At 41.3% G+C, this 14,246-nt stretch overlaps 1 protein-coding gene across 2 annotated transcripts in view; it reads right to left on the bottom strand.

The window, feature by feature from the left end:
• Window positions 1-373: 373 nt before the first annotated feature.
• Window positions 374-14,246, bottom strand: part of ATG4C (autophagy related 4C cysteine peptidase) — a 36,151-nt gene continuing 22,278 nt past the window's right edge. For both annotated transcript variants that reach the window (XM_058178726.1, XM_058178725.1), the window contains 4 exons: window positions 8,721-8,799; window positions 7,945-8,021; window positions 5,556-5,675; window positions 374-2,522 (listed from right to left, as the gene is read on the bottom strand). In XM_058178726.1, coding sequence (XP_058034709.1) covers window positions 2,352-2,522; window positions 5,556-5,675; window positions 7,945-8,021; window positions 8,721-8,799 — 447 coding nt within the window. In that variant the 3' untranslated portion in view covers window positions 374-2,351. The remainder of the gene's footprint in view (window positions 2,523-5,555; window positions 5,676-7,944; window positions 8,022-8,720; window positions 8,800-14,246) is intronic.

The raw sequence follows: 14,246 nt of genomic DNA on the forward strand, positions 1-14,246 counted from the left end.
GGTCCCGTAAATAGCCCGGCCCTATTCTTTAGAAAATGGAATGAAATCATCCCTTCATGGAAAAATATTCTGCATTTTAAACCCAGTTTAAATGAAATGAAATCTTTTGTATATATAAGAGATCCATTCTTCCAGAGATGCAAAGATCTATATAATTTCACAAAATCATACTCTAATATACCTGTATGTCGGCTGCTGGTGTCTCAGTCCACAATTTTAGATTTATATTTAAGACTTTTGATATTAAGAGCATTGTTTGAATATTATAGGCTGCAGTTTAACAGTAACAAAACGAGAGGTGGGAGCCAATATTATATTAAAATTTCTTGTTAGATTTCAATTACAACTATAATGAGTAGTCATTATAAAATCATATTGTTAAATAATAATCTTTACTCACTCTTCATCTTACAATTACATAAGCATCACTGGTAAAAAGTAAAAATACATTGGACCACAATACTCAGCCTGGAATTTCATGATCACACCATTAAACATTATAGGGACTGACACTAAATAATACTAATATTTTGTTTCCCTGTTTCTTTATGCACATTAAGCCTAGGTTTTTAACAATACAACATTCTAAGTATTGGTTTCCAACAAACTGTATGCTCTTGCAAACTAGCCAGTTCCTTTGTCTTAAATTAGTTAAGTGATGATCAATTGAAGCACATCATGGTCCTTGGAATACTTCAATCCTAGGGTCTCTTTATCAAGTGTTATCAAAAATATTTTTAAAATATGCAGTGTACCTTAGTAGATTCATTGCAGTGAATCCTTTTACAGTCAAAAATTGATTTGAATTCAAAATAAAAATTGTTGAAAAGCTAGAAATATGAGAAAACTAGCCTAACACATCAATATTTAACCATATCTCAATAAGCTTAGTATCCTTTTATTACCTGCCATTATATTCGTCTATTAATAAAATAAGTTGCTATATACATTTTAAAATGTTTTAAAAGACCTACTCTTGATATGTACCCTGTGAGAATATAAATATTCAATAGATTTGAAGGATACTGAAGGAGACATCATTTCTCTTCAAATGCTACCATTTCCCTAAATCTGTTGGAGCCAGGCGGATACAGTACCACAGTTGTCATTTTCATAGATCTAAATGCTACCCGTTAGCTTAAAATGACCATCCTAGCAGTTTTTTCCCCCCCCAGAAGTGCACTTAGGACAGGTGGTCCACAAAATGTCACCTGCAGGAGGTATACTGCCTTAAGGAAATTCTTGCAGCTCAATGCTGATCTGCAAAGCAACACTATATAATGGTTATATCAGTGTATTTACTAATAAATGCAGACTATAGGGTTAAAGATATATTACAGTAGGTCGGGCAGTTCAAAACTGACATCTAGCCTTAAGCCATTTGGCCTAATAGGTGTCATAGGTCTTGATACCCTTCTTGATTTTCTAATGCCCATGGGCCAGGAGGCATACCTGTTGCTATACATATAAGGTATATCCCTTTCTTTTGCCTATATGATGAATCTGATAAAAAACTTCTCTAAAGTCTAATGTATGGAAGATGCTCTACAATTTATGAAGTGCACTTAGAATGGGCTAAACTTGACTATTATGATGAGCAAATTAAGATGTTCCTGAGCACAAATTCAACACTGCGCATTATAGGCCTTGAGCACAGATTGTCTTTTATCATCTTTCACAAGTTTAATTAGCCTTTCATAGTACAGGTTCATTAGTTTATTTCTTTAAACATCAGGATAATAACTACTGATTCCTAAGCTTTTTGATATTTTAACTACAAGTCTGTTTTTACTAATTATATGCCAATAGAAGCTTTGTTTGGTAAACCTTATATTTTTATCAATTAAAGTGAATATTTAATTAAATGGTCCATGTGATATTGTTTTATGTTGTTCATATGAGGTATTCCTCCTGTCCAATTTTCTTTCTTTTCTTTTTTACCTCAAGTAACAGACTTCAGGCAGTTTGGGCTTAATATCTCCTGCACTTGGAATTCACTGCTGGAAAGATTGATGATTCTAATCTTGCAGGTTAGACTTGAGTCACAACTGGATGTCCATTCTGTCACTTCCCAATTGAAGTGTTGTGCATGATTATGCAAAGCAAAAATTAGTGGGCAGTGGTGCCTAGTCTTAAACTCTAGGATCCCCTTTGCTGGAAGTCAGAAAACAAGTTTTTGACAACTGATTAGTGATGATAGTCCTTGGTTATCTACTGCTTATTGCCACAAGTTTTTTTATTAATTACTTTTAATTATGATTTTTATGTTGCTTGCAGCTTTAGTTAAGCCATTTTGTAGCATCTGTGAAGATTGAGCATAAAAACATTTAAAGGAATAAATAAAAATGTCCTCATAGCAAGACAAAGTCTTCATTATTAAAACACGCCATCTTTTTGTGTTCATCTTCAGAGAACATTGCTTTCTCTTCCTGGACTGGACTCGCCACAAAATCATAGTCTCTGGAATGTCCATTTACAAAAGTAAACAAGGGATATTTCTCTTTAGATGAGGATTTTAGAATCTACAGTGAAATGTATTGGGAAAAAGAACATGAATTAGAAGATCAATGTCAAGAGTATAAGCATATCAGTTTGAAGCAAAATGCACAATTGTTTAAATCGTCCCCCTTTCCATTTTTTTTGTTTCTTCTCTTGTTCCTCCTCAGCAAAGTGCACGCTGTAAACCATATTTATAATGACAACACAGTCAACAAATATTTCCCATTAAAGGTAACATTTAATCACTTCTTGGGCAAGGCAAAATTGAACTAACAATATTCTGACTTATATTTATTCTGCATCGGCTTTGGGGGCTTTTCAAATTTTAATCATTTTAATTGCATAAATGGTTTCAATATCAATTATAAAACTGTATTGGTCTACAGATAAAGTGCATAAGGGACTGGTCAAATCTATATCAGAAAAATATTCATAAATATTAATCTGACACATTGAGGGGGGGAAAGGGGGGGGGGGAAAGCGAACTATTCAAATGGGATAAAGTGTTTTAGAAGGAACCAACAAGCTCCTGGAAAATTGCCTGAAGTAAAATCAGATCCTATGAATGTTATCATGCTCTGAAGTTTTAAACATTATTCTATTTTTCTTGAATTGTATCCTCCAGATAATCCAGAAAAGAAGTAGGATTGAGAATCAGAAAGGGACATTTTTAAGGTGGCAGTTCATGACAAAGCATCTCAAGGGACATGATAATTAGGTAGAGACTTTTTATTGTTTGGCTACTGGATCAATTCAGCTCCCATCAATAACAAAAGTTCATGGCATTCTGATGCCTGCTTGGTAGCCTGTGAAATTAGCTGGTGGGCTAACCCCTCCTATTAATTGACAGGTGTCTTATAACTTGACAGCCACCACCAAGTAAGAATCTCACTACTACTTTTGCTCTTTGATCAGGATAGCTGCCACATTACAGATCACTTAGCCAGACAATGTAAATCGAGCTTAGTCTAGCAAAACAGCATTACATGCTGTCTTGAGTCACAAGACGAGGCTTCTACTTTCTGCAGTTAATTGCTCCATCCTATAAATTAAGTTTAAAGAAAACGTGTGGCAACTTACAACAGTGCAATATTACAGTAGCTATTTTTATGGAAATAATTGTACTAATATTTTGTTCTCCCTATACTGATGACTCTTAAGGTATATGACAGCTGTATAAACGCCACTGTCGATCTGAAATCATTTACCCAACAGAAAGCACCTTAATGGTCTCTTTTTGACATTCTCAAAACATTTGGCATATAGTTCTGATTTTCTTTTGATTAAAAAAAATCCAGGCTAGAACTTGTCTTTCAAAAATGAAGCAAAGAAAAAGAAGACGGTCCTAACTGTGGCTTTTAAAATAAATCCAGATCTGGTTTTTTTTCCACTTGTAGAATAGTTTTCCTTTTATTAAGGCACTCCTTAATAAAATTGGAGCTTTCTAATATTCCTGATCAATGGCTGGTTTCTAATACAGCTATTTTTTTCATATAGAGATGATTTTGCAATGAATTGTATTTAAAACGTTATCCTCCAACAAGAAAACTAGAAAGAACAGGAAGATTTTTTTTCCCCCCAAGGAAAAGTAATTTTAAATGTTGCTCCCTTTCAGAGAGAGAAAGTTGAGGGGGGGAGTGGAGAGGGAAATCTCATATCTGAAAGCTACTGGGAATTTGACTGCCAGTGCAAACTATAAGGTTTAAAGTCCCTAATTCAAATGTCATCTCGTTCGTGAACTTTCCCAGCCCTAAGCATTGCCCTTTCTCTACCTTCCTACACCCCAAGAAGTTATTTTCCATAAAGTTAAAAATAACACAACATACATTTTACTTTCCCCCCCCCCCGAGGTTTGACAAAAGATTAATCTGAATTATCAAATAATTTTAAAAAGCAAGTCTGAATTGGCCTGCGATACTAAAAAGTACTCATGGTATATTATTTTGACCTATGCAGTTTGGCTTCTTAATCCTTAAATCTAATAAATAAGGTAAACATAATAACTCTGAATTTTATAGAAGTGATACCATGTAAGCTGAAAGAAGAAAATAAAAGTACAATATAAAAGTCCATTTAATCATCCCAATAAAGTGACATATAAAATTCTCTAACTGGACAAAATAAATCCTATATGACAGCTTGAGGAAAATGAGATTAGTAGATAGGAGCAAGCATGGATAAAGTGAAAATGAAATATTTTATTGCAAGAATATAGTAGCAGCTTTCTTTCCATGTCTTAATAACTATAACTATTTTAATTTTTTTCAAATGCACTAAAACAAATGCTCTTGGAAATACTTACCTTTATTTAACGTGGTGCTAAAACACCATAATAATATTTAAAGTGTAAATGTAATGAACATACTTCAGCTAATGAAGAAATAATCTACAATTTATTTGATTTAATATTTTCATTTAAAATCCTCCCCTAGAAATTGATTGTCACAATATACTTCTTCAGGCTAATGACTGGAAAAGGGTTTTTCTGTAGATATATTTTTGTTTAAATGCTGCCACCTGGTGGAATAAACCACTACTTGACTGTCGGGGAGAAGGATTGAATTAAACCAGTTTTACTCTATTTGGAAACTGCTAGATTTGCTAAAACCAGAGCACTCAGAATTCAGAGATTTGCAGCTACAGGACATTTAGAAGGTTACCATGTTAGGAAAGACTGTCTTACGGTATCAGAATTAAATTAACTTGGATTAGAACCCTTATGTGCATATCTTCTACATTCATAATATAGTCACTTCAAAATGTACTTTAAAATGCAGCTAAATCTCGATAAGAGATAATGCTCTGCAAATATATTAAATTTTGCTATAATTACTCTGCTACTGAACCCTTTCCTTGAGATGTTTCTAAATCTTTTGCAGGTTTTAATTGCATCAATTAAATAGGATCACAACAAGCCATTGAGACTGGGTTATTTGGGGTAGTGGTTTGGCCATAGTACGACAGTAATTTAAATTCTACTGGTATAATTAAAATGATAGCATAAAATAGAACCAAGCAAATGAGAATCACGTTGGTTTCTTCATCTAAAAAATTACCTTAGTTATTTCTTCAGCAGCCCTTTCAAAACTCTGGATGTCACGACAATACAATCCTATGGTGCAACTCGGATCCATTTTTTTAAACGACATCTTTTTTGGAGAAGGGCAGTGGAAAGACTGCAAGTGACATATAATATTTTTGAATGGTTAATAAGCATCTGAGAAAAGACCTACGATGTAATTGTCAGGTAGTTAGCAAATATTTATCTGCAACAGATAAAGGTTAGGCTTTCAACCGGACAAAAAGTTACGCTACCATAAGACGCTTCTCAAATAATATTTCGGCTACCTACAATATGGCATAACATTGAGGTGGAGGAGCAGATATGTTGGCAGAATTATTCAGAGAGTGTATTTTGGTTCATTTTTTCCGTTTTTCTTCTGTTTTCAATCCCCATTTGAATGCACAGACTTTGCTGTTTTAATGCTCGCTATGAATGATAATGTTTCTAGTACAAGATATTTAAGTCCTACCCCCATATTCTAGTCTCTATAGAAGGAGGGAATGGACTTTGGAGATCTTTCTGCCTTCTGAATGAAACCAACACGCAAAAAGCTAGTGGCTAGTGATGGCAGAGGTGGACTGGAAGACTTCTATCCCAGAAAGATTCAGCCAGTCAGTAAAGACAGTATTGAATTCGACTAAAAGCAAAGCAGACAGCGAAGACTTCCTAATGGAATGGCAAACTTCTTAATGGACATTTTGAGATTTATTTTTTTTTGAGAAGCTATTAATTACCTTAAATTGGAAAATAGAAATTCAAGAAACAAATTAATATAATAAGAGAAAAGCTGTATATACAAACAGCAAATTAGTTTCTCAATGTACAATGTTACTTTATTAATATGTAGTAATAATGATAGTGATAAGCTTTTTGGATCAACCCACTTAACACAGTGGGTAAACAACTGAAAAATTATATTAATAAACTATACTTTCTGTACAATCTTCAGTTGCACATTGTACTACAAGTTGGCAAGACAGAAAACTAAAAAAACCATAGAAAACTAGAAAGATATTTGAATATTTTAGCTACTTTAGAATTTGCTTCCCCATGTCATAAAATATATTTTCCCGAGAAACTTTTTGAACTGAAAAACAAATTAAATTATCATTTTGTCTTCGTATCTCAAAAGTTTAGATAGATTATTAACTTCTATGAGGCATAGAAGAAGCTGAGATGATTACAAAAATATCTGAAAACTCAACAGTAAGCAAATTTGATGTATCTGATTATTACATTCAAGCTAAAAGGTAATTGTGCAGTTTAATTCAATGAAGTTTTCCAGTAGAAATATGTAAGCTTGAAAAGCTACAAATAACTGAAGGACAAAGTTAAGTTGATCAAATGTGATGGGTGTCCATCTCTAAGTTTCAAAGAGGTAAGCAGGATTGCTCTAGAACTTCAAATTCACTGCAAAGAGTATTTAGGACAGCTGGCAACATAATTAGGGAAAATTCTCTGAGGATAGTATCAAGGAGATACAACAGCAGCACAATAAGATCTAAATGACGTTTCAGATGATGGGTCTGAAAAAATAACCTTATTAAAAGCCGACCAGAGTTAATAGTTGTCGATGCAAACATTGTGAAGTGGAATCAGAAGCCATATATTTTCCTGTACAATCTTCCCTGTAAAAAACACACATTTTTCGAAGAACACACTATATATACAAGACACTGAGTTGCATCCATTCATGGTCTGCTCCCATAGGTCAAAGATCTCCACATAACAGAAGCCTGAACGTTTAAGGTATAATAGATAACCTCAACAACTTAGACTAGCCTGGGGGCAATGAATGGAAGCAACATATAAAATCTAGCAATTAATTAATCAATGCATATCTATAGGCTGGATTGGAGACTTCAGCAGGTAGAACTGCTTGTTTTCTTGCCTCGTATTTTCCAGGCTTCTACTGAGCATCTGAGAGAGAAAAAATAGCTTTCCTATTAGAGTAGTGTCAGCACCTGAAGCATTTGACTTTGGGTTAAACATTTATGAACATAATTGTGTCAAACACCTCTGGAAGACTCTCCTTCCTATAGCAGTGAAATTGGATATCCAACATTTGAAACTCTTCTAACTGCAGCACAGGACAAACTAGCCTGAGGGAGAAAAGTCACAGAACAGGGATTGTGCTGCTAACACAACGGAGTTCTTTTAAGATATGTAATTCTCTCAAGTTAAAAAATGTGATCCCGGCAACCTCCCAAAAATCAGGGCAATGTACTTGATATTATATATAAAAGATCAACATTTGACAGGGGTTTTTTTTTTGTTTGTTTACTCTAGATCTAAAAGGAAGAGGAGGAGGAAGGGATGATTTAATAATTAGTGTTTGGTTCATCCACGAAGCAAACAGTGCTGTTCTTTATCCATCCTACCTCAAGGGGGAAATCCTTTACGCTGACATCTACAAAAGACTGGCAATAATGAGGATCCATGTAAATCAAGCTGTCATCTACAAGGACAAAACAAAAGACAAGTAATTCAAAAAACACCATATTATTACACTGCTTACAATCCAATTTCTATGCAGAACAGAAGGGGGGGTGGGGTAAAAGTCCCCTCAGCAAGTCACTGTCTGCCAGAGTATATTCATTGACTGAGGTTTTTGCAGGACGGATTAACTTCTGCATAATCAAAGATGCTTGTAGAAGCAGAATTTTGATAAAGTGATAAGACTGTCATTTAATTTTTGGAGATAAAATTACTTTTACAAACACACAATTATATATCTTGAGTTTGCATATGAAAAATGCATCGTATTTCCTCATCGTGACAGGAAGAACATATTTGCTTGTCATTCGATCATCAAGTTGCACCATTTAAACTACTAAAGGATAAATACATAACTAGGATTTGCCAGATAGTAGGCAGGGAAAGACTCGGAGTTTGATGGAGGAGATAAATTATGCCTTGTTTGTGCAATAAGGAAAATTAAATATACATTTTTACAGAATCTAATTATAACATGGAGCAAATGACAAATGACTGGACTTTGTGGGTCTGATAAATTAATAAAGAAATCTCTGCTGTTTTAATCATTTTTTTTCTTTCTGTGGGTCTTATAATAACTCCAAAGCTCTTAGAATTGAGATTTTTTAACATGCCATGTTAAAAAAAGGGGGGGGGGAATATATTACATTAAAACACTAACCTTGAAATCCAGCAAAGTAATATGACTGCTTAGGTTTGCCTCCGATAATGCCAATGCAGTAGTCGAGACTCAAAATTCCCTGTTTTATAAGAGTAGATAAACTGAAATTTAGATTTTTAGGGCAGGAGGTTGCAATGTAACAAGTTTAGACCTGTGGCCTTTGATTTTAGAACAATGCAAGCTGTTTGCAAATCCCTCAGTGCGCAAACATGAACTCTTTTATTTTTAGCTGATAAAAGCATTCAATATGCAAATGCTTATGTATAAATAGAATATTTTACAATTGGGAACAGTAAATCCTACATGCACAAGCTCTGGATTACAGCTTTTCAAATGCAACAGGAAATCATAGGAAACGTCCTCCTAAGGTAAAACCATAAAATAGATATTTGTTAGCCCAAGAATCAGTGGAGTTCTGGCCCCTGTACCAGCTATTAATCAAAAAAGGAGGAAGTTACAGCCCATTTTATCTTTGCAGGCTATAGATGAGAAAGATGTAGCATCTGTTAAAATCTGTCTCCACCCTGTCCTCCCATTCTCCTCTTCACCATCTTCATTTTCTTGACTTGTTACCCTACGGAATACTAATAAAAAAGACGATGGCCTTGTTGCAACATCTGTCTGCCTTATCATTCTTTTCATTCCAGACTTCCGGTTCCTAAAGAAATGTCATGTAGCCTTAATTGATCTTGTGCAGAAACTTTCCTTTTCCCTACCAATTTAAATATATTTTCCATTAACTTTATTGTAGAAAATATTGCAGGATTAATACCTGATTTCACCATTCCTTAAATTTATTTATTTATTTATTTATTTATTATTTTGATTTATATACTGCCCTTCTCCCGAAGGACTCAGGGCGGTTTACAGCCAAATAAAAACAGAAATATAAAAATTAAAAACATTATTAAAAGACTTATTCAATTTGGCTAACAACTAAAATTCAATAAAAACTAAAACTCAATTAAAAGCCCCCATTAAAACTATTAGGCCAGCCCTGCGCGATGAAACAAGAATGTCTTTAGCTCGCGCCTAAAGGTCCGGAGGTCAGGGAGTTGACGTATCCCTGGAGGTACCTCGTTCCAGAGTGCAGGAGCCCCCACAGAGAAGGCCCTCCCCCTGGGGGTCTCCAGTCGACATTGTCTGGCCAACGGCACCCTGAGGAGGCCCTCCCTATGGAAGCGCATTGGTCGATGGGAGGCATTTGGAAGCAGCAGGCGGTCTCGTAAGTAACCCGGTCCTATGCCATGGAGCACTTTAAAGATGGTAACCAACACCTTGAATTGCACCCGAAAGACCACCGGCAACCAGTGCAGCTTGCGCAGGAGAGGTGTTACGTGGGAGCCTCGAGTTGCTCCCTCTACTACCCGCGCAGACGCATTCTGGACCAGTTGGAGCCTCCGAGTGCTCTTCAAGGGGAGCCCCATGTAGAGAGTGTTGCAGTAGTCTAGGCGGGAAGTGACGAGGGCATGAGTGACCGTGCATAAGGAATCCCGGTCTAGGAAAGGACGCAACTGGCATATCAGGCGAACCTGATAAAAAGCTCCCCTGGCGACGGCCGTCATATGATCTTCTAGAGACAGCCGTACATCCAGGAGGATGCCTAGATTGCGAACCCTTTCCACGGGGGCAAATGCCTCGTCCCCTACAGTTAGCGAAGGAGTCAGCTGATTGTATCGGGATGCCGGCATCCACAGCCACTCGATCTTGGAAGGGTTGAGTCGAAGCCTGTTTTTCCCCATCCAGACCCGTACGGCCTCCAGACACCGAGACATCACTTCAACGGCTTCGTTGGGGTGGTTAGGGGTGGAAATGTACAGCTGTGTATCATCAGCGTACAGATGACATCGTACCCCAAAACCACGGATGATCTCATCTAATGGCTTCATGTAGATGTTGAACAGGAGAGGCGAGAGAATCGACCCCTGTGGCACCCCACACGAGGCGCCTCGCGGTCGAACTCTGCCCCCCTGTCAACACCGTCTGCGACCGGTCAGAAAGGTAGGAGAACCACCGAAAGACGGTGCCCCGCACTCCCAGCCCCTCCAGCCGTCGCAGCAAGATAATGGTCGATGGTATCAAAAGCCGCTGAAAGATCTAATAGGACCAGGGCAGAGGAACAACCCCTGTCCCGAGCCCTCCAGAGATCATCTACCAACGCGACCAATGCCGTCTCCGTGCTGTATCCAGGCCGAAAGCCAGACCGGAACGGGTCCAGATAGACAGTTTCATCCAGGTGCTGGGGAAGCTGTTGAGCCACCACACTCTCAACAACCTTCGCCACAAAACGAAGGTTGGAGACAGGACGATAATTCTCTAAAGCAGCTGGATCCAGGGAAGGCTTCTTGAGGAGGGGCCTCACCACCGCCTCTTTTAAGGTGGCGGGGAAGACACCCTCCATCAAAGACGCGTTGACAATTCCCTGGAGCCAGCCTTGCGTAACCTCCCGGGTGGCCAGTACCAGCCAGGAGGGACATGGGTCCAATAAACATGTGGTCGCTTTCAGCCTCCCCAGTATCCTGTCCATGTCCTCGGGAGCCACAGCGTCGAACTCTTCCCAAATAACGTCACCAAGATCTACCTCCGTCATCCCGCCCGCATCTGCCCAATCTGCGTCCAGACCGTCCCGGATCAGAGCGATTTTATCATGCAGATATTTTCCAAAGTCCTCAGCACGCCCTTGCAAGGGGTCCTCCCATGCTCCCTGCAAAAGGAGGGAGCGGGTCACCCCAAACAGGGCGGCTGGGCGATTATCTGCCGATGCGTTAAGAGCGGAAAAATACTCCCATTTTGCCGTTCTTATCGCCACTAGATAGGTCTAAATATGAGACCTTACTAGTATTCGATCAGATTCAGAACGACTGGCCCTCCAACCACTCTCTAGGCGTCTTTTCTGGCGCTTCATCTCTCTCAACTCCTCAGAAAACCAAGGAGCCGGTCAAGACCGGCGCCAGGTCAGAGGCCGCAAAGGCACGACGCGATCCAAAGCCCCAGCCGCCGCCCTTTCCCAGGCGGCCACTAATTCTTCAGACGAGCCGTGAGCTAGATCCTCGGGAAATGGCCCAAGCTCCATCAGAAACCTCTCCGGGTCCATCAGGCGCCTGGGACGGAACCAACGAGTCAGCCCCGTCTCCCTGCGGTGGGGGTTGGCGGTTCGAAAGTCAAGTCAAAGGAGCGAATGATCCGACCATGACAGGGGTTTGATTAAATCCCCTAATTCTAGATCATTCAACCACTGCCCAGAGACAAAAACCAGATCCAGTGTGTTTCCCCCGATGTGAGTGGGACCCTCCACTAACTGGGTCAGGTCCAAGGCCGTCATGGAAGCCATGAACTCCCGAGCCGCTGTTGACGATTCACCAACCGATGACAGATTGAAATCCCACATAACCATAAATTTGGGGGTATCAACCGCCATCTCGGTTATCGCCTCCAGCAGCTCGGGCAGGGCTGCTGTCACGTAGCAAGGAGCCAGGTACGTCATCAGCAAGCCCACCTGCATCCCCAGGCCCCACTTCACAAAGAGGGACTCACAAACAGCTATCTGTGGTACAGTGATCTCCCTCGGCTCCAGACCCTCTTTAATAATAACCACCACCACCCCACTCCTCCCCTGGGGCCTCGGCTGATGAAATGCACAGAAGCCCGATGGGCACATTTCAACAAGGGGCACCCCTCCTTCTGTGCCCAACCAGGTCTCCAAAATGCCCAGCAGGTCCGCACCCCCTTCTTGTATAAGATCAAAGATGAGGGGGGCTTTGTTTACCACGGACCTGGCATTACATAGCATCAGCCGAAGGCCCGGGCCTCGAGGATCCAGACTACTCGGGGAACGAGAAAAGTCAGGGGGACCGGAGCGCGTGATCGCTCACAAACAGCAAGCACGCACTCCCCGAACATGATACGGGCCCCCGCTTCCGCCATATCTGTCCCTCCCAATTACCGTGCCAATAAAGTAGCCCTCACAGAATCGAGCCCCCGCCTCCTCCCCCACCTCCGAAACTAAAATCTCCCTACCGCGAGCCCTCGCAGGACCCGGCCCTGGCCCTAATGAGTTTCCCCCAAAACCTATCTGAGCCCTCCCACCCCTTAAAAACCCCTTACTTAAATCGTTTACACAAGTCATAAAAAACGATTCTAAAAAATCCCTGAATTCCTTTTTTGAAGCATGCCACCTCTCGGGATTCCAAAATCCGTCATCGAGGTAGGCCCTCAATATAGTGGAGGGCCACTTCTGCGAGAGGGGGGAATCTCGCAGACCAAGAAGTTCCGCTGGAGAGTATCTCATAGTTCCAGGAGAGTGGCCGATAGTTTTATCCCGGTCGGTCCAGATGATGGTAAAGCAGGTCTCAGGTTGGAACGAAATTAGGTGACACAAAGTCCAGATGGAAAATGGAGAGGCAGGATGGTAGATCATATGGAGGTGGACCACCTCTCAAGCAAAGTTGGAATAATTGTCAGCAATAAACCCGCCAGCCACTCCGAGCACGGGGTCGTCCGTCAGTGACCAAGCAACTCTCCCCCATCACCGTCGTCCGCCGTCGTTCACACTGTCCTCACTCCACTCCACCCCGCACCCCCTATCACAAGGGGGGGGAGGGTCCGGGTCAAGGTGGCCCAGGCAGCAACAAAATCCATACCTGGGCCCCGCCAGATTGCCAACGACGACCTTGGGCGTGGCAGCCACAACCGCCCAAGGCCCCCGACACAGCTCCGGGGGAGGGGAGCGCCATCACCGCCGACAGACGCCACCGCCAATAGACCAAAAGCCGCCGACCAGCCTCAAGAGGGCTCCATGGGGAGGAAAGATGCCGCTATCACCACCGTCGCTGCCGCCGCCATGTGCACCACCATCACCACTGCCGTCGTCACCGAACTGTCCCGCCACTCAGGCCTCCGGCGGGCCCCAAGGAGAAAGGAGGAGAGAGCTGCCGCCGCTGCCACCCCTGAAGGAACGCTGCCGCCATCAACAGAAAGGGCGGCACCGGCGCCGCCACCGCCACCGTGGCCAGCACAGCCCCTCAGATCTCCATGGGGGCTCCACAGGACCGTGCGGGGAAGCGTCGCCGCCACCCTCGTCACCGCTGCCGCCGCTACTGGAGTGCAGCCGCCGCCACAAAAATGGCACCGATGCCGACAACGCCCTGCCTCACCACGCCAAAGGGACCGCCGCTCATCCCCCGGCCTCGCTTCACCCAGTCGCGTTCTTCCAGAGGGCAAAAGCCCTCTCCAGGCTGGTGAAGCATCCCTCTAACTGGGCCGGGGGTCGAGGATGGGCAAATCAGCCTCCCTGCTGGGGGCCGACCAGGAAAAGACCACCATTCCCACGCCGTCGTCTCACAGCGTCGCCATCTTGGATATGCGCAATCAGGTATTAATGGTTTTAAGCTGTTTGCAGTTGTCCAAAAATATCCAAAAATGCCTTTTAATAAGCCTTGAATAGCCAAACAAAACTCTTCAATTCTTGTATTTACAGGAGCAGATTCCTCAGCTAAACTGTCCAATGTCCAAACCTGGATTTTTAAG

This window comes from Ahaetulla prasina, chromosome 3, assembly GCF_028640845.1.
Source record: "Ahaetulla prasina isolate Xishuangbanna chromosome 3, ASM2864084v1, whole genome shotgun sequence".
In the NCBI taxonomy this organism is placed as follows: Eukaryota; Metazoa; Chordata; class Lepidosauria; order Squamata; family Colubridae; genus Ahaetulla; species Ahaetulla prasina.